Here is a 19,283-nt window from a genome sequence, read left to right on the forward strand (position 1 = left end):
TACTGCATTCCTCAACTCCTGGGCCACAGACCAATATGGTCTTCACACCCCCAGAAACGAGGGTGCTGAGTAGGAGGTGAGCAGGTAGGCGAGTGAGAAAATCCTCATCTTTATTACAGCCACTTCCCATCACTGTAATCACTGCATGAGCCCCCCTCCTGTCAGATCAGGGCATCATCCAACCTTAGTGTAAACTGAGCATGTGAAGGATGTAGGTTGTTGGCTCCTTATGAGACTCAGATGCTGCTCTCCTCACCCCACTCCTTCCATGGAAAAACTGTTTTTCATGAAGCTAGTCCTAGTGCCAAAAATGTTGGGGCCTTCCACTTTATATCATTAGTATGCAGCTTTCTTTTATAATAACAGAATTTCTGAGCATCCCTTTAGATAGTAGGGTAAATTTATTGTTTTATAAAATTTATTTTCCTTTCACTCCTGTGCGCCAAAAGTACTACTATGGCCCCTGATTTGGGGCTTGGTCACATGACCTGCTTTGGTCAATACACTGTTACGACCACTCTAGGAGCTTGACAATTTCCTGCTCTATAGACTGAAAGTCAGTGTTTCATTATTATTCTGAAATAAAGCATTTTCTCACAAAAAAGGTATGTGAATCGATTAGCCAAAAAAAAAAAGAAATCTGATTTATCACTTTCCCAAATCAATGTCCCAGGCTTGCTTAACATAAACAGCAGGTACATCAATCTGTGTATGTGTTTGTATGCATGTTAACTATAAAAATGTTATGACTAATTAAATAATAGTATGGATGTTTTTCACATGTCATAATAATTATATAACAGGCCCTTCTTTTTTTTTTTCTTTTTGAGATGGAGTCTCACTTTTTTGTCCAGGCTAGAGTACCATGGCCTCAGCATCCCTCATGGCAATCCTGGGCTCTAGTGATCCTCCTGCCTTAGCTCCTAAGTACCAGTGACCACAGATGCACACCACCATGTCTGCCTAATTGTTTTTTTTTTTTTTTTAATTTTTTTATTTTTAGTAGAGATGGGATATCACTCTTGCCTGGGCTGGTCTTCAATTCTTGACCTGAAGTAATCCTTCTGCAGCCTCGGCCTCTCTGAATACTAAGATTGCACACATCAGCAACAAGCCTGGCCAAATATGTATTTTTCAAGACACCACACATTGTTAGACTTAGTATCTTATAGTCTGAGAAAACTTAAAAAACGAGTAAATAATAAAATGTCAATTAGTTGTAATTTCTGTTGAAAAAGATCGTTTAAGAGTATATGCCAAGAGACCTCAGGATGTAGGAGCTAAAACATTCTTCCTAGGAGTTGATATTTGAGGTAAAAAGAAAAAAAAACATATTAACATTTAACACACGCTATCAGGCCAGGCATGGTGGCTCATGTTTGTAAATCCTAGCACTCTGGGAGGCCGAGCTGGGTGTATTATTTGAGCACATGAGTTCAAGAACAGCCTGAGCAAAAGTAAGACTCCCATCTTTACTAAAATTAGAAAAACTGAGGCAAGAGAATCACTTGAGCCCAGGAGTGGGAAGTTGCAGTGAGCTACGATGTCACAGCACTCTAGCCTGGGCAAAAGTGTGAGACTCAGTCTCAAAAAATATATACGTAATATATATAAAATACATGCTTTCATAGTATAGAAGTAAAATTGTTTTATATATTCCAGGAAAAGTTTTAAGTCATTACTTTTGAAACGTTGCCCCATGGAGATCTTTGGGTTTTCTAATGCCACTTGGGTAGGGAAGGGGAGTGTAAGTCTCCTCCCACTTCCTATTCCATTGGGACAAAGTCCCACTATATGTTATCAAAAAATTAAATTTAATGATGAAGAGAAATAGACTATCATGTTCCTTTTTTGAAAGGAATTGTTTTCTTAACTTTGGAGTGTTTATTTAGTTTACAACCAGTTAGCTAACTTACAGGCACAAAAAGACTGAATTCTCAGAATTGATTAATTTCATTAGATAAATGTTGGGTATAACTGTAATCTCAGCTAAGCGTTTTCATTTGTGTGCCATTGATTATAACAATCAGGAAAGAGAATTAAGTTTGGGATCAAATTATATGATTTTTAAAATCCCATCTACTGTGGACTTGAAGGGTCTAAGTTTTACTACTAAAAATAAAGACTTTAGATCAGACATGGTGGCTCATGCCTGCAATACTAACACTCTGGGAGGCCAAGGTGGGTGGGATAGACTGAACTCAGGAGGTCGAGACCAGCCTGAGCAAGAGGGAGACCCCTTCTCTACCAGAAATAGAAAAATTATCTGGGTGGGATGATGGTCACCTATAGGCCTCGCTACTCAGGAGGCTGAGGTAGGAGGGTTGCTGGAACCCAAGAGTTTGAGGATGCTATGAGCTATGACTCCATGGCACTCTACCCATGGTACAGTGTCAGACTCTGTCTCAAAATATTATATATACATCTGATAATAAATCATATATGCATACATCTCACAAAGACAATATTTTCGTCTAAAAGGTATTGAGAGTAACATTACATTTGTATGAGTTTTAATTTTTTTTAAATTACAAAAATATTTTCTATATTTGTTATATTTTTCCTCCACTATTTTTTCCTATTACATATGTTTTTATTCTTTAAAAGCACTTTTTCATTTACATCTAAACTGAACAGACTGTAAAGAGAATTCTCATATATCCCTCACTGTAACACACATGGAAAGCCTCTCTCATGATCAGCATCTCCCTCCAGAATCCCACATTTGTTATAATCCATGAATCCACGTTATACATCAGAATCGCCCAAAGCCCATACATCGCATTAGAGCTCACTCTTGGTATTGTACATTCCATGGGTCTTGACAAATATATACATTGACATGTGTCCACCATAAGAATATCATACAGAACAATTTTCCTGCCCTAAAAACCATCTGTGCTCTGCCCTTCATTCTCTTCCCCTGTATTCCCTGGTATCCACTTATCATTTTACCATCTGCAGAGCTTTGCCTTTTCTAGAATGTCACATAGGTGGAACAATGCAGCACGCAGCCTCTTCAAATTCCTTTCTTTCACTGAATGGTTTGTACTAAAACTTCTTTTATGTCTTTTCATGGTTGAATAGCTCATTTTTAGCACTGAGTAACAGGCTATACAATGGTATATCCATTGTCTGGATATACCAGAGTCTACTTATCTATTCACCACTAAGAAATGTGTTACGTGCTTTCAAGTTTTGGCAATTATAAAGATGCTATGTGCAGGTTTTTGATTTCCCATAGTGTTCAGTTCCTTTGGGAAATCATCAGGGAATGTGATTATTGGATCATATGGGAAAAGTATATTTATTTCTGTACGAAACTGCCAAAGTGCCATGCTATTTTGCATTACCATCAGCAATGAATGAGAGTTCTTGTACTATATCGTCACCAGCACTGGGTGTTGTCAGTATTCTGGGTTTCGACCATTCTGATGGGTGTGCAGTGGTATCTCATTGTGCTTTTAATTTACAATACTTAATAACTAAATGAAGCATCTTTTCAACATGCTTATTTGTTATCTTTATATCTTCTTTGATGGGTGATTAAAATCTTTCCTTGTCGTATTTATAAATCAAGTTACTCACTTTATTATTATTGAATTTTGAGAGTTCTTTGTATATTTTGAATAGCAGTCATTAATCACCTATGACTTTTGCAAATATTTTCTCTTATTCCCTGTCTTGTCTTTGCATTTTCTGGTTATTGTCTTTCATGGAGCTGATATTTTTAATTTTAATTAAGTCCAGATTATCAATTTTTTCCTGATAGACTGTGCCTTTGATGTTGTATGTCAGAATTTATTATAATTAATTTTTAAAAGTGTAAATTTATGATTTATAAATTTACAGTAATGGTAATTACTAATTACTAATGTTATACAAAGTAATGGTCTGATTTATGACCATACTGAGAAAAATTTAAATCAAGGTAGTTAACATATGCATCAACTCAAATATTTGTTTTTTATGGTGTGGCCATTGCTCCTGGAGCAATTTTGAAAAGTGCAATACTCTGTTGTTAACTATGTTCATAATGCTATGCAACAGGGCTAAAAAAAAAAAAAAAAAAAAAGGAAGGCGGTGCCTGTGGCTCAAGGAATAGGGTGCGGGCCCCTATACCAGAGATGGGTTTGAACCTGGCCTCAGCCAAAAACTGCAGAAAAAAAAGTGTGAAACTAAATGTAAAATATAAATGTCTTAACATGGGACAGCGCCTGTGGCTCAAAGGAGTAGGGTGCCGGCTCCATATGCTGGAGGTGGCAGGTTCAAGCCCAGCCTTGACCAAAAACTGCCAAATAAATAAATAAATAAATAAGTGTCTTAACACAATAACTAAGACAATGCCATGAACAATGCCATGTTAACCGGTTTGATGAAAATATTTCAAATTGTATATAAAACCAGCACATTGTACCCCATGACTGCATTAATTGTACACAGCTATGATTTAATTTTAAAAAACTAGAAAAACAATAACAGATTCTTCCTCTCTGAGAATTTGTACCCCTTAACCATCACCTTCCTATTCCCTCTACCCTAAGCCTATCATTCTAATCACTGCTTCTATGAGCTGAATTGTTTTAAATTCTGCATGTAAATGGAAATATATGGTGCTTGTCTTTCTATGCTGGGCTTATTTCACCTGGCATAATATCCTCCAATTCCATCCATGTTATCACAAATGAGAAGATTTTTTGTTGTTGTTTTAATTTGTTGTTTTAGGAACCTCTACAGTTTTCCATAAAGGATAAGCTAAATTCCATCTCCACAAACAGTTTAGAAGGGTTCCCACTTCTCCACATCCTCACCAACACTTGTTACCTTTCATCTCTTTGATCATAGCCATTCTGACAAATGTGAGATACCTCATTGTGGTTTTAATTTGCATTTTCCTAATGATTAGCAACATTCCACATATTTTCATTTATCTGTTGAACATTTGCATGTCTTCTTTTAAAAATTGTGTATTCAGGTGCCTTACTCATTTTAAAATTGGTTTTCTTCTTTTCCTGCTATTGAGTTGCTTGAGTTCCTTATATATTAACATATGAGGTCCATTTTTTTCATCGGCATATAAACATCCAATTTCTTCCCCCAAACCACTTATTGAAGAGACTAGCTTTTCCCCACTGCATATTATTGGCAAATAATTTGTCAAAAACAAATTTACTCTAAGTACATGAATTTATTTCTGAGCTCTACATTCCACTGCATTTGTTGATGTCTCTTGTTTTTCACCAATGCCATGTTTTTGACTGACTATAGTTTTGCAGTATAGTTTAAAACTATGTGGTACTTTCAGCTTTCTTCTTTATTTCTCATGATCATCTTGACTATTTGGATTTTTTGTGATTTTATATAAGATTTCAGATTTTTTATTTCTCTTAAACCTGGCATTGGGATTTTGACAGGCATTGTATTGAATCTGTATGTATGTATATATATCATGGGTAGTGAATACTTAATAATGTTAATTATGTCCATCTATGAACATGGATTATCTTACCATTTATTTATATCTTCGTTTCTTCATGAACAGTTTATAGTTTTCAATGTACAGGTTTTTAATTTCTTTGACTAAATTTATTCCTAAGTTTATTTTTTTTTTGTAACTATTATAAATGGGATTATTTTCTTGATATCTTTTTAGCATTGTTTGTTCTTAATGTATAGTAATGTAATTATTTTTCTGTGTTGTTTTGCATTCTACAACCTTATTTTATCTGTTATTATTTCTAACAGTTTTTCTCGTGAAGATTGTATGATTTTCTACATTTAAGCTCATGTCATCAGAGAACACCGATTATTTTACTTATACCTCTTTCCTATTTTAGATGCCTTTTATTTATTTCTCTTTTCCAATGGCTCTGTTATGGACTTCCAATACTATGTTGAATAGAAGTGGTGATAGTAGTAATCCTTACCTTGTGCCAGATTCTAGAGAAAAAGCTATTGCCTTTTACCCTTCATTATAATGTTAGCTGTGGGCTTTTCACATATCACCTTTATTGTACTGAAGTACTCTTCCATATCTAATTTAGATAAAGATTTTGTTGAATTTAATCCAATGTTTTTTCCTGCATCTAATGAGATGATAATATGTTTTTTGTTATTCTTTCTATTAAAATGATAGATCACATTTGTTGATTTGAATATATTGAATCATCTTTGCATCCCAGGAATAAATCTCCACCCAGACAGTAACGGTGGATGAAACGATTTATGTATCATTGAATTCAGTTTGCTAGTATTTTTTTCAAGATTTTTGCATCTTTATCCATCAAGGATATTGACTTGCATTTTCTTTTCTTATAATGTTCTTTTCTGGTTTTGACATCAAGATAATGGTGGCCTCCTAAAAACGTTTTGGAAGTATCTCCTTCTCTCTGATGTTTGGGTATAGTATTAGGAGGATTGCTGTTTGGTCTTCTGGCAATGTTGGTAGAATTGAGCTGAGAATCCATCATATCTTGAAGTTCACTTCAAATTAAAAAAAAATAGAAACTAAGAATTGATACTTATGTTGTTAATGTTGCCTTTTGCATGCGTCTGTAGCAACAGTCTTTAAGAGGTCAAGAGACATAGAATACTAAAGGAAATATTATTTTTCACTACATGGATTTATGGTAATATAATTAATGACTTTTGGTTTTTGGTCTCAGCTTTTCTTTAGATCAGAATCTCAGAGTCAAGGCTATCTTTGTTTCTTTCAGTATTTGGACACAGGGTAAGACTTAAAATAGGCTGGATTAAATGCACAGGTAATTTAAATGAGAGCAGACAAAAGAAAAAAGGGTATTGCAGGAGTTCTGTAAGCTTATATTTTAAAGGGTAGAATTGTTTCTTAAATCTGAAAAATTATTTCTCAATGCAGTCACTGTCATCACTAAATTTTTACTCTTTGTATTCCCACTTGTTCCTAGCCAAACCATGTTTAATTTCAAACATATTTGTTAAATCCTAATTAAATCTGTGCAGGATTATATGGTCCAATTCTTTTCTAAGCTACATATTTTCTCTCCTTGAAGCATTCAGCAAAGTAAGCAATTAATAAATATTTTTTGAAATAATCAGATGAACATGCATTAACATGCATTAACATCCCAATAGACAGATATTATGAGTTGATTGTATCTTTCAAGCTGGTAATGCCACTCTGCAATAAACTCCTGGTAAAGATTATATTCAAATCTCATAAATATGTGACTTAAATCATTAATATAACTGAGAAACTAAAAAAACAAAAATTACATCATATAAGTTTCACTTTAAAAAAATATTGATCTTCAAATGCAGCTGTTTGGTTGTAAAGTCCTTTTGATACTTGAATCACTTTTTTATTTTTTTTTCCTTTTTTTTGTTAAATCATATCTGTGTACATTAATGCAATCATGGGGTACAATGTGCTGGTTTTATATACAATTTGAAATGTTTTCATCAAACTGGTTAACATAGCCTTCATAGCAATTTCTTAATGTTTACCAAGAAATGAAGAGTCATATAAATGACAGTACAAACTATCCCATTTCAATGGGGATTACATTGATTAATATGTAAATTTCTTTTTATCAAAATTAATTGTGCACATATCATATTGTATATACTTACGCATACAAGTGTATGTGTATAGGTGTGTGTATTCACAACTACCTTTTGTCAGGTAGAGTTTATAACAAGTAGAAATTTTCATACATATATTAGAACACATTACAGGCTGGAAAATGTATGTAAAAACAAAATCTTGGACTTTGTATATACATGTACAGTTATATTATTTATACTGGAACTAAAGTGACAAAATCATATTCAAACTCAGCTAGGATTCTTATCTCCAGCTCCTTCTACTTTGGGGGAAAAGAGATTAGACTGAAGTGTGTAAGTATATCCAAAGGCCCAATTTGGTGCTGGTCAGCTGCTTGGCATTAATTATACCATTGGTCAAGGGAAAAATTAAACACATGGACTCACTCTTAGCCATGCTATCTCAATACTGATTATTTTTCCCTCCATCCTGACCAGAAGATGTATAGTATAAAAATAAAATAACCCCACATCTCATTCAATACACAAGTAGTTTAAGACACCCCTAACTCCAATACAAATTTAACACGTGCAGTATGACTTAGTGTTTCAGTTTTATTTAGCTATAACATAAAGGCACAAAGCATTGTTAAAAAAATAAAAAGTAAAAACATTTTATGTACTTTAAGACAGAATAGCTTCTTTCCCTAAACATTATGGTTTAAAAGGATTTCTTATCAAACTCTCACCATAGCAAAGAAAAACAAAGCTTCTCTTACCAGAGTAGGATAAAGCTTCAACCTTGCTATAGCGTCTGCTGCAGCCCTTGTTTGGAAAGGCAGATTCAAAGCAACTTTGTGCATACAAGTGATCTGGTTGATCTCCAGTCCCTGCACAAAAAACAGTATAATCGGCACTTGAAAGAGTGTTGTAAACATTCATCACGATGGTGCTCACATGTTAAATCTAGTCGCTGTTACCCTCGTAGACTTTTTCCAAACAGGCCAATCGCATTTCTACTTTCAATACGAGCTGTTCGCTTTTCTCTATTCAGGGATGGGATTAATGTCTTTAAAGAAAGCATGAATTGGTGAATTTATGCTCTGCTACTAAGTCCACACCTTCAAGTTAGGAAAGTGTGGTTTAAGAAAAACACAAAGTCATGCACACAAATTCAAATTATGACAACATTGTGTGATATATAGGTAAATTTACGTAGCACCTATATGTCTTTATTTTTACATTTGACAATATTAATGCTCTTCTTTACATGGTAATGAAATAATTATTAAGTCTCTTTCATTCAATTTTGGAGAAAAGTCAAATTAACATTCTATATCTATACTTTGCACAGAAGCCGCATCAATAATGCCTACAACATACCCCAGAGTCTGTGACCAACTGTGCTGGATTGCTAAGTCTCATTAAATATTCCACTGTTCCATTGCCCAAATCTTCAAAGGGGTTCAGACACAATCACATACTTTAATTTTTATGAGAGCAATGAAGAGGTCACACAGCGTGGGCTTTTTTATGATTTTTAACATTCAATTTTTACAGAAGCATTAACTGATTGTAACTATGAGTGGCATGATTCTTGTTACCAAGAGAATGTGAACACTACATCAAAAATTAAGGCTCAAGAAAAAATACAGTCCCAATCTGTATCACTCTTTAAAATGATCTAAGCAATACGTTGATCTTTCAACTACATAAGGATCTAATCTTTGTCTTGCTTCCCATGTGTATAAAGCCTGGTTAACAGTTTATCAGCAGTGCCACCACTTCAAAAATAGAAATTAACTGCAGAGAAAAAGTTTCTTTTTCTTTGCATTTTTCTACCTAGTATTTTAACTTTTATCATGTATCTAAGTTAACAAATATAATAAAACAATTTTATGACTATTCAAATTAGGATTATACAAACATCTAAAAATTATAAGCTATAACAATTTATATGCCTCCTAAATGCAAATAAAATTTTTAGGGACTCTGTATGTGTAAAAATAGATGTATTGTTGGTCCTGTTTAAAAGAATATTTAATTAAATTAATAACTCCAGGCTCAGCGCCTGTGGCTCAAGCAGCTAAGGTGCCAGCCACATACACCTGAGCTGGTGGGTTCGAATCCAGCCCAGGCCCACCAAACAACAATGATGGCTGCAATCAAAAAATAGCGGGGCGTTGTGGCAGGCGCCTGTAGTCCCAGCTATTCGGGAGGCTAAGGCAAGATAATCACTTAAGCCCAGGAGATGGAGGTTGCTGTGAGCTGTGATGCCACAGGACTGTACCTGGGGCAACAGCTTGAGGCTCTGTCTCAAAAAAAAAAAAAAAAAAATTACAATTCTAAAACCTTGAAAGTGAAAATTTTTTATTTATAGTTATAGATGCTCTCTATACCACTTTTTTTAGGTTGATAAGTCAACTCTTATCTCTTATTTTTATATAGCAATTGCCTTTTTAAAATTTTCTATTAATATTTCCTTATTTACTTATCAGAAAGGTGAAAATAGCATGACTGTTCTCCATTTTACACATTAAATTAAAACTCAAAGAATAAGAAGTTGACAGGATTCTTAACTAGAGAATCTTCCAATATCAATCAACTATGAACATGTTTTCTTTTAAAACAAAGCATGCATGATTTAGCATAAAAAGCTTGCATGATTTAGCATATTGATTTAAAACGAGGAAAAAACATTTAGAGACCTATTAGAGTGTATTTGCAGTTGTGGTACATTGAGGAACCTAAAGATCTCTTTCTGTTTCTAATGATTTTGCAAATAATTTGCAAATAAATTTCAAAAAGATAATTATGTATTATTTTATATTAAATAATTTTTTAACTTAAGAACTATCTATTTAGCATTTACAAAGTCACAGAATGTAGTCTGTTACATTCTGATGATACAGTAGTGAACAAGATATATAGCCCACTGACCAGCCAATCACCATCTCTCTCTCTCTCCTTGAGCCTTCCCATTTCCTGAAACACAACAGTATTGAAATTAATAGCCCTGCTACAGCCTTTAAGTGTTCAAGTGAAAATAAAGTCACCCATCTCTCACTTTTAATCAAAATCTACAAATGATTATGCTTATTGAGAAAGACGTATTGAAAGGCAAGATAGGCCAAAAACTAGGCCTCCTAATCCAGTTATCCAAGTTGTGAATAAATAAATAATAAAGTTCTTAAAGGAAACTAAAAGCACTACTTCTGTAAAAACGCAAGTGGTTATAAAGCAAAACTGACTGCTGATACACAGAAATTTTGTGATTTGCATAAAAGATCAAACCAGCCACAACTTTCCCTTAAGTGAAAACCTAACCCAAAGCAAGCCCCTGAGTCCCTTCTCTATGAAGCCTGAGAGACATGAGGATGCTACCAAGAGCAGACTAAAGTTAGCAGGGGTCCATTCATGAGGTTTACAAAGGAAGTCATTTCTTTTTTTTTTTTTTTTTTTTGTAGAGACAGAGTCTCACTGTACTGCCCTCGGTAGAATGCCGTGGCGTCACACGGCTCACAGCAACCTCTAACTCTTGGGCTTACGTGATTCTCTTGCCTCAGCCTCCCCAGCAGCTGGGACAACAGACGCCCGCCACAACACCCAGCTATTTTTGTTGTTGTTGTTGCAGTTTGGCCAGGGCTGGGTTTGAACCCGCCACCCTCGTCATATGGGGCCGGCGCCCTACTCACTGAGCCACAGGCGCCGCCCGGAAGTCATTTCTATAATATAAACATGCAAGGTGAAGTTGCAAGTTGAATGTAGACGAAACAGCTTTCTATTAGAAGAGGTTGCCGCGTGGGACTTCCATAGATAGAACGCAGTCAATGCCTGGATTCAAAGCTTGAAAAGACAGGTTGACTCTCTTGTTAAAGGCTAACGCAGCTGGTGACTTACATGTCAAATATATTAATAACAGAGTACAAATGTCTAAACACAACAATTAAATAAGTGAGGTGAATGGTATGTTTACCAGTTTGATGTAAACATTTCAAATTGTATATAAAATCAGCACATTGTACCCCATACATGCAGTAATGTACACAGTTATGATCTAATAAAAAAATAGCCTTTTGCCATTCAAAAAATTCTAAGGCCCTTAAGAGTTATGCTAAATCTATTCTGCCTATGCTCTATTAATGAAAGAAAAAAAGACCTAAATGATTGCAATGAATGCATAATAAAATTCAAGAATTTATTATTTGTGATTTTTATATTAAATATATATTTTTTTAATTTTAGATTATTGTAAGGGTACAAACAACCAGGGTACCATTTCTGAATTTGTTATGTCTGTTATGTACAGAGAGTCCCTCTTATAGTTCTGTCCCGCACCCAAAATGTGTCCCCCTCTCCAGGCTGACATCCTCAAGAGCTGTCTTATTCTCAGCCCTGTCTTATTCCCTTTAAGTGGGAGCACATCAATCTCTCTTCTTCTCCCCTCCCCCAGTCCTCTTCTCCCCAACTTGAATAGAATTATGCTTTTCTCTTTTTGTGAGCATGTGTTATATTGTCTACTGGCTTCATAACAAAATTGAATACATTGGACACCTGCTTTCCATTCTTGTGATACTTTACCAAGAAGAATGTGTGTCAACTCCATCCACGTTAATACGAAAGATATAAAGTCACTATCCTTTCTTAAGGCATAATAGTACTCCATGGTATATATATTCCACAGCTTGTTAATCTATTCCTAGGTGGATGGGCATTTAGGTTGTTTCCACATCTTGGCAATTGTAAATTGAGCTGCAATAAATATTCTAGTGCAATTGTCTTTGTGATAAAATGATTTTTTTTTCTTCTGGGTAGGTGCCTTGTAATGAGATTGCAGGGTCAAACGGGAGATCTAATTTGTTTGAGGAATATCTTTGCAAAGAGTCTGTATTAGTTTGCAGTTCCAAAACATTGTAAAAATGTCCATCTCTCTCCATACCCACACCAACATCTGAAACTCTGGGACTTTGTGATGTAGGCTAATCTCACTGGTAGTAGGTGATGTCTCAAGGTGGTTTAGATTGGGATTGGCATTTCTGTGATAATTAGTAATGTTAAGTATTTTTTTGTATGTTTGTTAGCCATTCCATTGTCTCCCTCAGAGAGTTTCTGTTCATGTCACTTAACCACTGATAGATGGTACTATTGACACTTTTTGGTTGATTAACTTGAGTTCTCTATAGATCCTAGTTATCAAACCTTTGTCAGATTCATAATATGCAAATATCTTCTCCCTTTCTGAAAGTTGTATATTTGCTTTGATTGTTGTGTCATTACCTGTACAAAAGATTTTCAGTTTAATTCAGTTCAATTTGTTTATATTTGTTGTTGCAATTGCACTGAAGTCTTCTTCATAAAATCTTTCCCCACACTGACATATTCAAGAGTTTTTCTTGCACTTTCTTCTGGGATTTTTATCATTTAATGTCATAGATTTAAACCTTTTTTCCACCTTGAGTCAATTTTTGTAATTGGTGAAAACCTCATGTCCAATTTCAGTCTTTTACATGTGATTATCCAGTTCTCCCTGCAACATTTACTAAATAGGGATTCTTTTCCCCACTATATGCTTTAGTTTGGTTTATCAAAGATCAGATGGCAAGTAGAGATGGGTTTCATCTCCTGGTTTTCTATTCTGTTCCATTTGTCTATGTCTCAATTTTTGTGCCAATACCATGCTATTTTTATTACTGTTCACTTGTAATATAGCCTGAAGTCTGGTAAGATGATCCCTCCAATTTTGTTTTTATTACTAAGAATAGACGTAGCTATAAGGGGTGTTTTCTGGTTCCATACAAAATGAAGTACTATTATTTCCAGTTCTTCAAAATATGATCTTGGTATTTTAATGAGGATTGCATTGGATCTATAGATGGCTTTAGGTGGCATAAATATTTTTTTTAAAAATGCTTCAGAAAATGCTTAAAATTGTATTTAATAAATACAAATGTTAAAAAATGCTTAATTGCTATATGTAAAATACATGTTATAGAATGTTTTTTCTTTTTTTTATTTTATTTTATTTATTTATTTTTATTGTTGGGGATTCATTGAGGGTACAATAAGCCAGGTTACACTGATTGCAATTGTTAGGTAAAGTCCCTCTTGCAATCATGTCTTGTAGGTGGCATAAATATTTTAACAATGTTGATTCTTCGTAGCAAAGAGCATGGTAAGTTTTTCCATTTGTTAATGTCTTCTGCTATTTCTTTTCTTAGGGTTTCATAATTCTCTTTGTAGAGATCCTTTACCTCTTTTGTTAAGTATATTAATAGGGATTTTATTTTATTCAGCTTATCTCATCTTATCTTACCATCTAATTTTATCTTTTCTTATCTTATCTTGCCTTGTGCTTTTTTATCCAATTGCCCAGTCTATGCCTCTTAGGTGGGGAATTCGAGCCATTAACATTTATTGATCATATTTTACAATCAGTTCCCTGATTAACTCCTTCAAGGCCTTACACTCCACCACATCCTTTCTTTGTTCTTTGTATTTTTGGCCCAATTTTTGGTTCCATTTTTCCACTTTCTCATCAATTTTCTTGGTTGTTTTTGCTATCCACATATTAAATTTCCTTTCTGTCATTTCCATTAATTCTTTATAGGTGGAATTCTCTGCTGTAGGTGCTTTATAATCCCTTGTGGGAATTGCTCTATTTTGGTTTTTCAGGTTGCCAGAATTATTTTTCTTTTGTTCATTTCCTTCCCCTACTTGTTCCTTCTCATTATTTTAAGGTTTTTTATTTTTAGATTACTTTAAATTTTATTTTTAAATTATCCTGTCTCAGAGCATAGGTGTTGAAGTGACCTTTTGGTATAAGGTGAAAAGGAAGATAATGGTAAAGAGCAAAAAGAGAGAAAGAAAAGAAAAATATAAAGTGGAAAAAAGCAGAAGAGGGTAGGAGGAAACAACTGAAGAAAAGGAGTGAAAAAGGACAGTAAGAGAGAAAGAGAGCACCAGGAGAAATGGGTTTTCCGTGGGGTGCTGCAACCACACCTGCAGCTCTAAGGGAGTGGGGAACCAGGCTTGTGGGTACTGTGAAGTCAGGACTTCCTTATCAGCCTTGGCAAAAGCAACACCCCACTTCTGCCATATATAAAACGAAATCAGTGGTATGTTGCAGCAGGGACCTACGAATAACTTCTTTCTAAAGACTTAAGCTAGAAGGACACCCAAAACAATGAGCTTGTGGTCGCCTTTTGCCAGACCATTGCCATGACACCCCCAGCCAGACCAATGCCATGACTCCCCAGCGTTCAGAGAAGAAAAAAAAAAAATGACAAAAAAAAAGATAAAAAGTTAAAATATGATTGTATAAGATAAAGAAAAAGAATGATGTCTTATATGAGACATTCATGTGGGAAGAACAAGAAAAGTGGAAATATCTGTACCACAATGGAGGAAAAGCAGAGAAATAAAAGAAAGATTAAAAGAAACTCAAAACTGTAACAAAAATAGAGTAGCCTTACTATTGAGAAAAGTAAAAGTTAGAAAATAAAAATATTACCAAACAAAAAAACTAAATAAAAACAAGAATATAATCAAAGAAAAAACAAAGAAAAAATCAAAAAAGATGCAAAAAATGTAAATCATATATGTGTTTATATATAAAAATATAAAAAATGTACTTGTAAAATATACGCATTTTATATATAATATATAAACATTTATATATATTGTAACTATATATAGTTGTATATATTATATATTAAATATATTTGTTACTATATAGTTATATATATTATATATAGTTATAATAGTTATATATAATATGTATTAAATATGTATATTTATATAATATTTATTATATATATAATAAATGGGTTTTCAGTAGGGTACTGCGACCACACCTGCAGCTCTAAGGGAGGGGGGAACCAGGTATAATATAATATGTATAAAATATACATAGTAATTAAAATATGTTAATTAATTAAAATATTATATTAATGTATTAACATATATTAATACACATATAATATTTTATATATACATATAAATACATGTATATTAATATATTAAATATATATTAATTTAAATATATTAATATATTAATATATTATCTGTAAATATATATTAAATATACATATATATGTATATATAATGTATACAATATTAATATATATTAAATATACATATAACATTTAGTATACATAATGTATATAATATATATTTATACTAAATATACATATATTATATATACATATATATGTAGATATTAATATATTAAACATACATACTAAAATATGTTAATTAAAATATCATATTAATATACATTATATATTAAATATACATTAAAATGCCCTTTGCTCTCAATCCTTGCCTGTTTCATGCTTTAACATTTAGTCCCTGTTGGACTGGGGTTCCAAAGCTCTCACCAGACTTCCCAAGAGGCCTATCAGACAGTGTCCCCTGACCACAAAGTGGCCCTCTGGGGGCAGGCGATACAGGCACTTCTCTGATCACCGTAAGAATGGCCAATCAAATTCAGCAGGTGCACCAGAGCCAATGTGCACTAGGACCCCACACATTGTTCCTCCCTGCCATGTTGCTCCACACCCTTTTAAGTATCTTTTTAATTAAAAATTATCTATTCAGTATTTATTAGGAAATTAACAGGAACTTTGTTAATTTCTGAATATGTGGTGGTGAATAGGATAAAAATATTTCACTTCTTCTTGTAACTTTTAACATAGAAATTAAAATGTTTAGCCCAAAATATAAACTTTTTTGGAAAATAACAGTGACCAGGAATTATGGTATAAATTTATTGATATATAAAGAGATTGTATAAAATTAGAAATTGTGTGTCTTTATTACAAACCACAAGTTATAGTGTGGTTGACTAAATAATTTAAGCACATCATTGAGAATAACTGCAAAGAGAAAAAATGTTTCTTTCAAAATATTGTTGCTCATTGACAATGCATCTTGTCATCTAAGAGATCTGATTGAGATATACAAGGACTCTAATGTTGTATTCATACCTACTAACGTAAGGTCCACACTGCAGATTATGAAAAAAGAAGTAATTCTGGCTCTCAATTCTTATTTAAGAAACATGTTTTCTATGGCTGTAGCTGCCATAGAAAGTGATTTTTCTAATGGATCTGGATAAAGTAAATCTTCTGGAAAGAAGTCATTATTCAAGATGTCTTTAAGAACATTTATCATAGATGGAAGGAGGTCAAAATATCAACATTAATAGGAGTTTGTAGGGAGTTGAGTCCAACCCTCCTGGGTGACTTTAAGGGGTTTAAGATTCCAGAGGAGACAGGTATTGTGTTTTAAATGTCTTGGGTCAGGTCTACTAGCATTCTGGCCAGGATGAAACAAAGTTAGTTGCCCCCTTTGATCCCGTAAAGCAAGTCAGTCTGGTTTTATGCAGATAGAGGGAAACCACCTTCCAATGCTTTCTGATTGTGAATGGCCTTTAATTCAAAATACTCTTTATGTCAAAGTCATCATATCTGGGGGTAAAATGTTCTTAGTTCCTTCAAGGTTATGCCTATACTTGACTGGCAGAAAATAGGGCCTTTGGAGGTTCAATGAGCAACTCAGGTCTCCACTTAACTTTACTCAATCTGAACTTTCTCAGAGATCCTGAAGGCCACAATTCCAGGCCATCTCTGACCCCTCAATTAATTCCCATTCAAGAAACTTACTTCTCACTCCCCCTGGGCCTCTAAAATGAGTTTAGATGCCATATCTGCTCCATCAATTCTTTAAGCAGAAGATACAAGTACTTAAAATCCTAAATCTTAAGTGATTCCATCATTTTATCATTCATTTGTAGAATGGCCTGGGTAGATTTTTCACCTAAACTCAAAATGGAATCAGCCTGCAAAACATTCAAGGCAAAAATGGGATTAATAACATACAACAGTGATCAAATGGTTACTGCATGCCAGGCACTGCCCTAAATATTCAGAATAAATATCTCACATTATAACCTTATTGGACAGATAATTCTTGGTGTTCCCTTCTTTTCTAGATGGTGAACAGAGGCTGTGAAAGGATAGGTCATTTGACTGATACTGCATAGCAGGCACATGATGGAGCTTGCACTTGAAGCCAGGCCTGTCTATCGCTCAGCACCATTTCAGAAATCTTTACTATCACCCACAAAGGAGACACAGAAAAGTGATGGAAGTATTTGAATAAGTCAGAGTAAAGAGCAGTGCTGGTGTCAGAGTTTCATGACACAGATACATGATGGAGAGGGAGGGAAATAGAACTTACTTGGACAGAGTCACCTGCTGGTTTAACTGAGTCACCAGTGAGAGACTACTGAGAAAAGAGTTTAAGCACAGGGTCAACTCCTTTGACATTTCAGAGCAGCGTCATCCAATAGAAACATGATACACATCACCACGTGTAATTTTTTTTATACTTGTTTTTTGAGACAGAGTCTCACTATGTCGCCCTTGGTAGAGTGCCATTGCGTCACAGTTCACAGCAACCTCCAACTCTTGGGCTTAAGCGATTCTCTTGCCTCAGCCTCCCAAGTAGCTGGGACTACAGGCGCCTGGCACAATGCCCGGCTATTTTTTTTTTTAAGTTTTATTTGCATACGGAGCACAAGGCGGAGCTGTCCAGTGAGGTCACGTGGCTATGAACAACTGAAGTACTCTGCTGACCAATAGGGAACCAGGGCTCTAGTGGCATAATTGGTTATGCCGAGGTTGTGAGTTCGAGCCTCACCTGGAGTCCTTTCTTTCTTTCTTTTAATTAAATCATAACTGTGTACATTGATATGATCATGGAGCATCATAGACTAGCTTCATATACCGTTTGACACATTTTCATCACACTGGTCAACACAGCCTTCCTGGCATTCTCCCAGTTATTGTGCTAAAACATCAACATTCCACATCTACCAAGTTTCACATGTACCCCTGTAAGATGCACCGCAGGTGTAATCCCACCAATCCCCCTCCCTCCACCCACCTTCTCCCTCCCTTCCTTCCCTTTCTCCCTTCCTCTTATTCTTAGGTTGTAACTGGGTCATAGCTTTCATATGAAAGCCCTAAATTAGTTTCATAGTAGGGCTGAGTACATTGGGTACTTTTTCTTCCATTCTTGAGATACTTTACTAAGAAGAATATGTCCAGCTCCATCCATGTAAACATGAAAGAGGTAAAGTCTCCATCTTTCTTTAAGGCTGCCTAATATTCCATGGTGTACATATACCACAATTTATTAATCCATTTGTGGACCGATGGGCACTTGTCAATTCAATTTACTCAATTTGTTTCCTCTATCTACACCCACCCAGTAACCTCTTGCTTCCCCCATACTCTTTCTCCCCCTCCCATCAAAAAGGCATCTTTGAAGATATCTGACCATCACTGAGACATGGGGTAATCAATCATTCTTGTAGTTCCTCCCATGTGCATGGTATTTGAAAATAAACCTTTCTCTTATTAACAAAAAAAAAAAAAAAACTTTCAGAAGAGGTAGTAACTGCAGATGTGGAATAGCAAGGAAGCTAGGATTAGAAGTTGAGCCTAAGATGTGATTGAATTGTTGTGATCTCATTATAAAATTTGAATGGATATGGAGATGTTTACATGGATGAGGAAAGAAAGAATTTCTTGAGATGAATATCTACTCTTGGTCAAGATGCTGTTAATGTTGTTGAAATCACAGCAAAGAATTTAGTATATTACAGGAACTCAATAAATAAAACAGTGGCAAAATAAATAAATAAATAAATAAAACAGTGGCATGATTTAAGAGGACTGACTACAATTTTG

At 34.4% G+C, this 19,283-nt stretch overlaps 1 protein-coding gene across 1 annotated transcript in view; it reads right to left on the bottom strand.

The window, feature by feature from the left end:
* The window catches only part of LOC128563326 (ral guanine nucleotide dissociation stimulator-like), a 143,172-nt gene that overhangs the window by 26,765 nt on the left and 97,124 nt on the right, over positions 1-19,283 (bottom strand). The window contains exon 3 of the mRNA XM_053558657.1: positions 8,304-8,414. Within this exon, the coding sequence (XP_053414632.1) occupies positions 8,304-8,414 (111 nt within the window). The remainder of the gene's footprint in view (positions 1-8,303; positions 8,415-19,283) is intronic.

Source organism: Nycticebus coucang, chromosome 13 (genome assembly GCF_027406575.1).
Source record: "Nycticebus coucang isolate mNycCou1 chromosome 13, mNycCou1.pri, whole genome shotgun sequence".
Taxonomy (NCBI): Eukaryota; Metazoa; Chordata; class Mammalia; order Primates; family Lorisidae; genus Nycticebus; species Nycticebus coucang.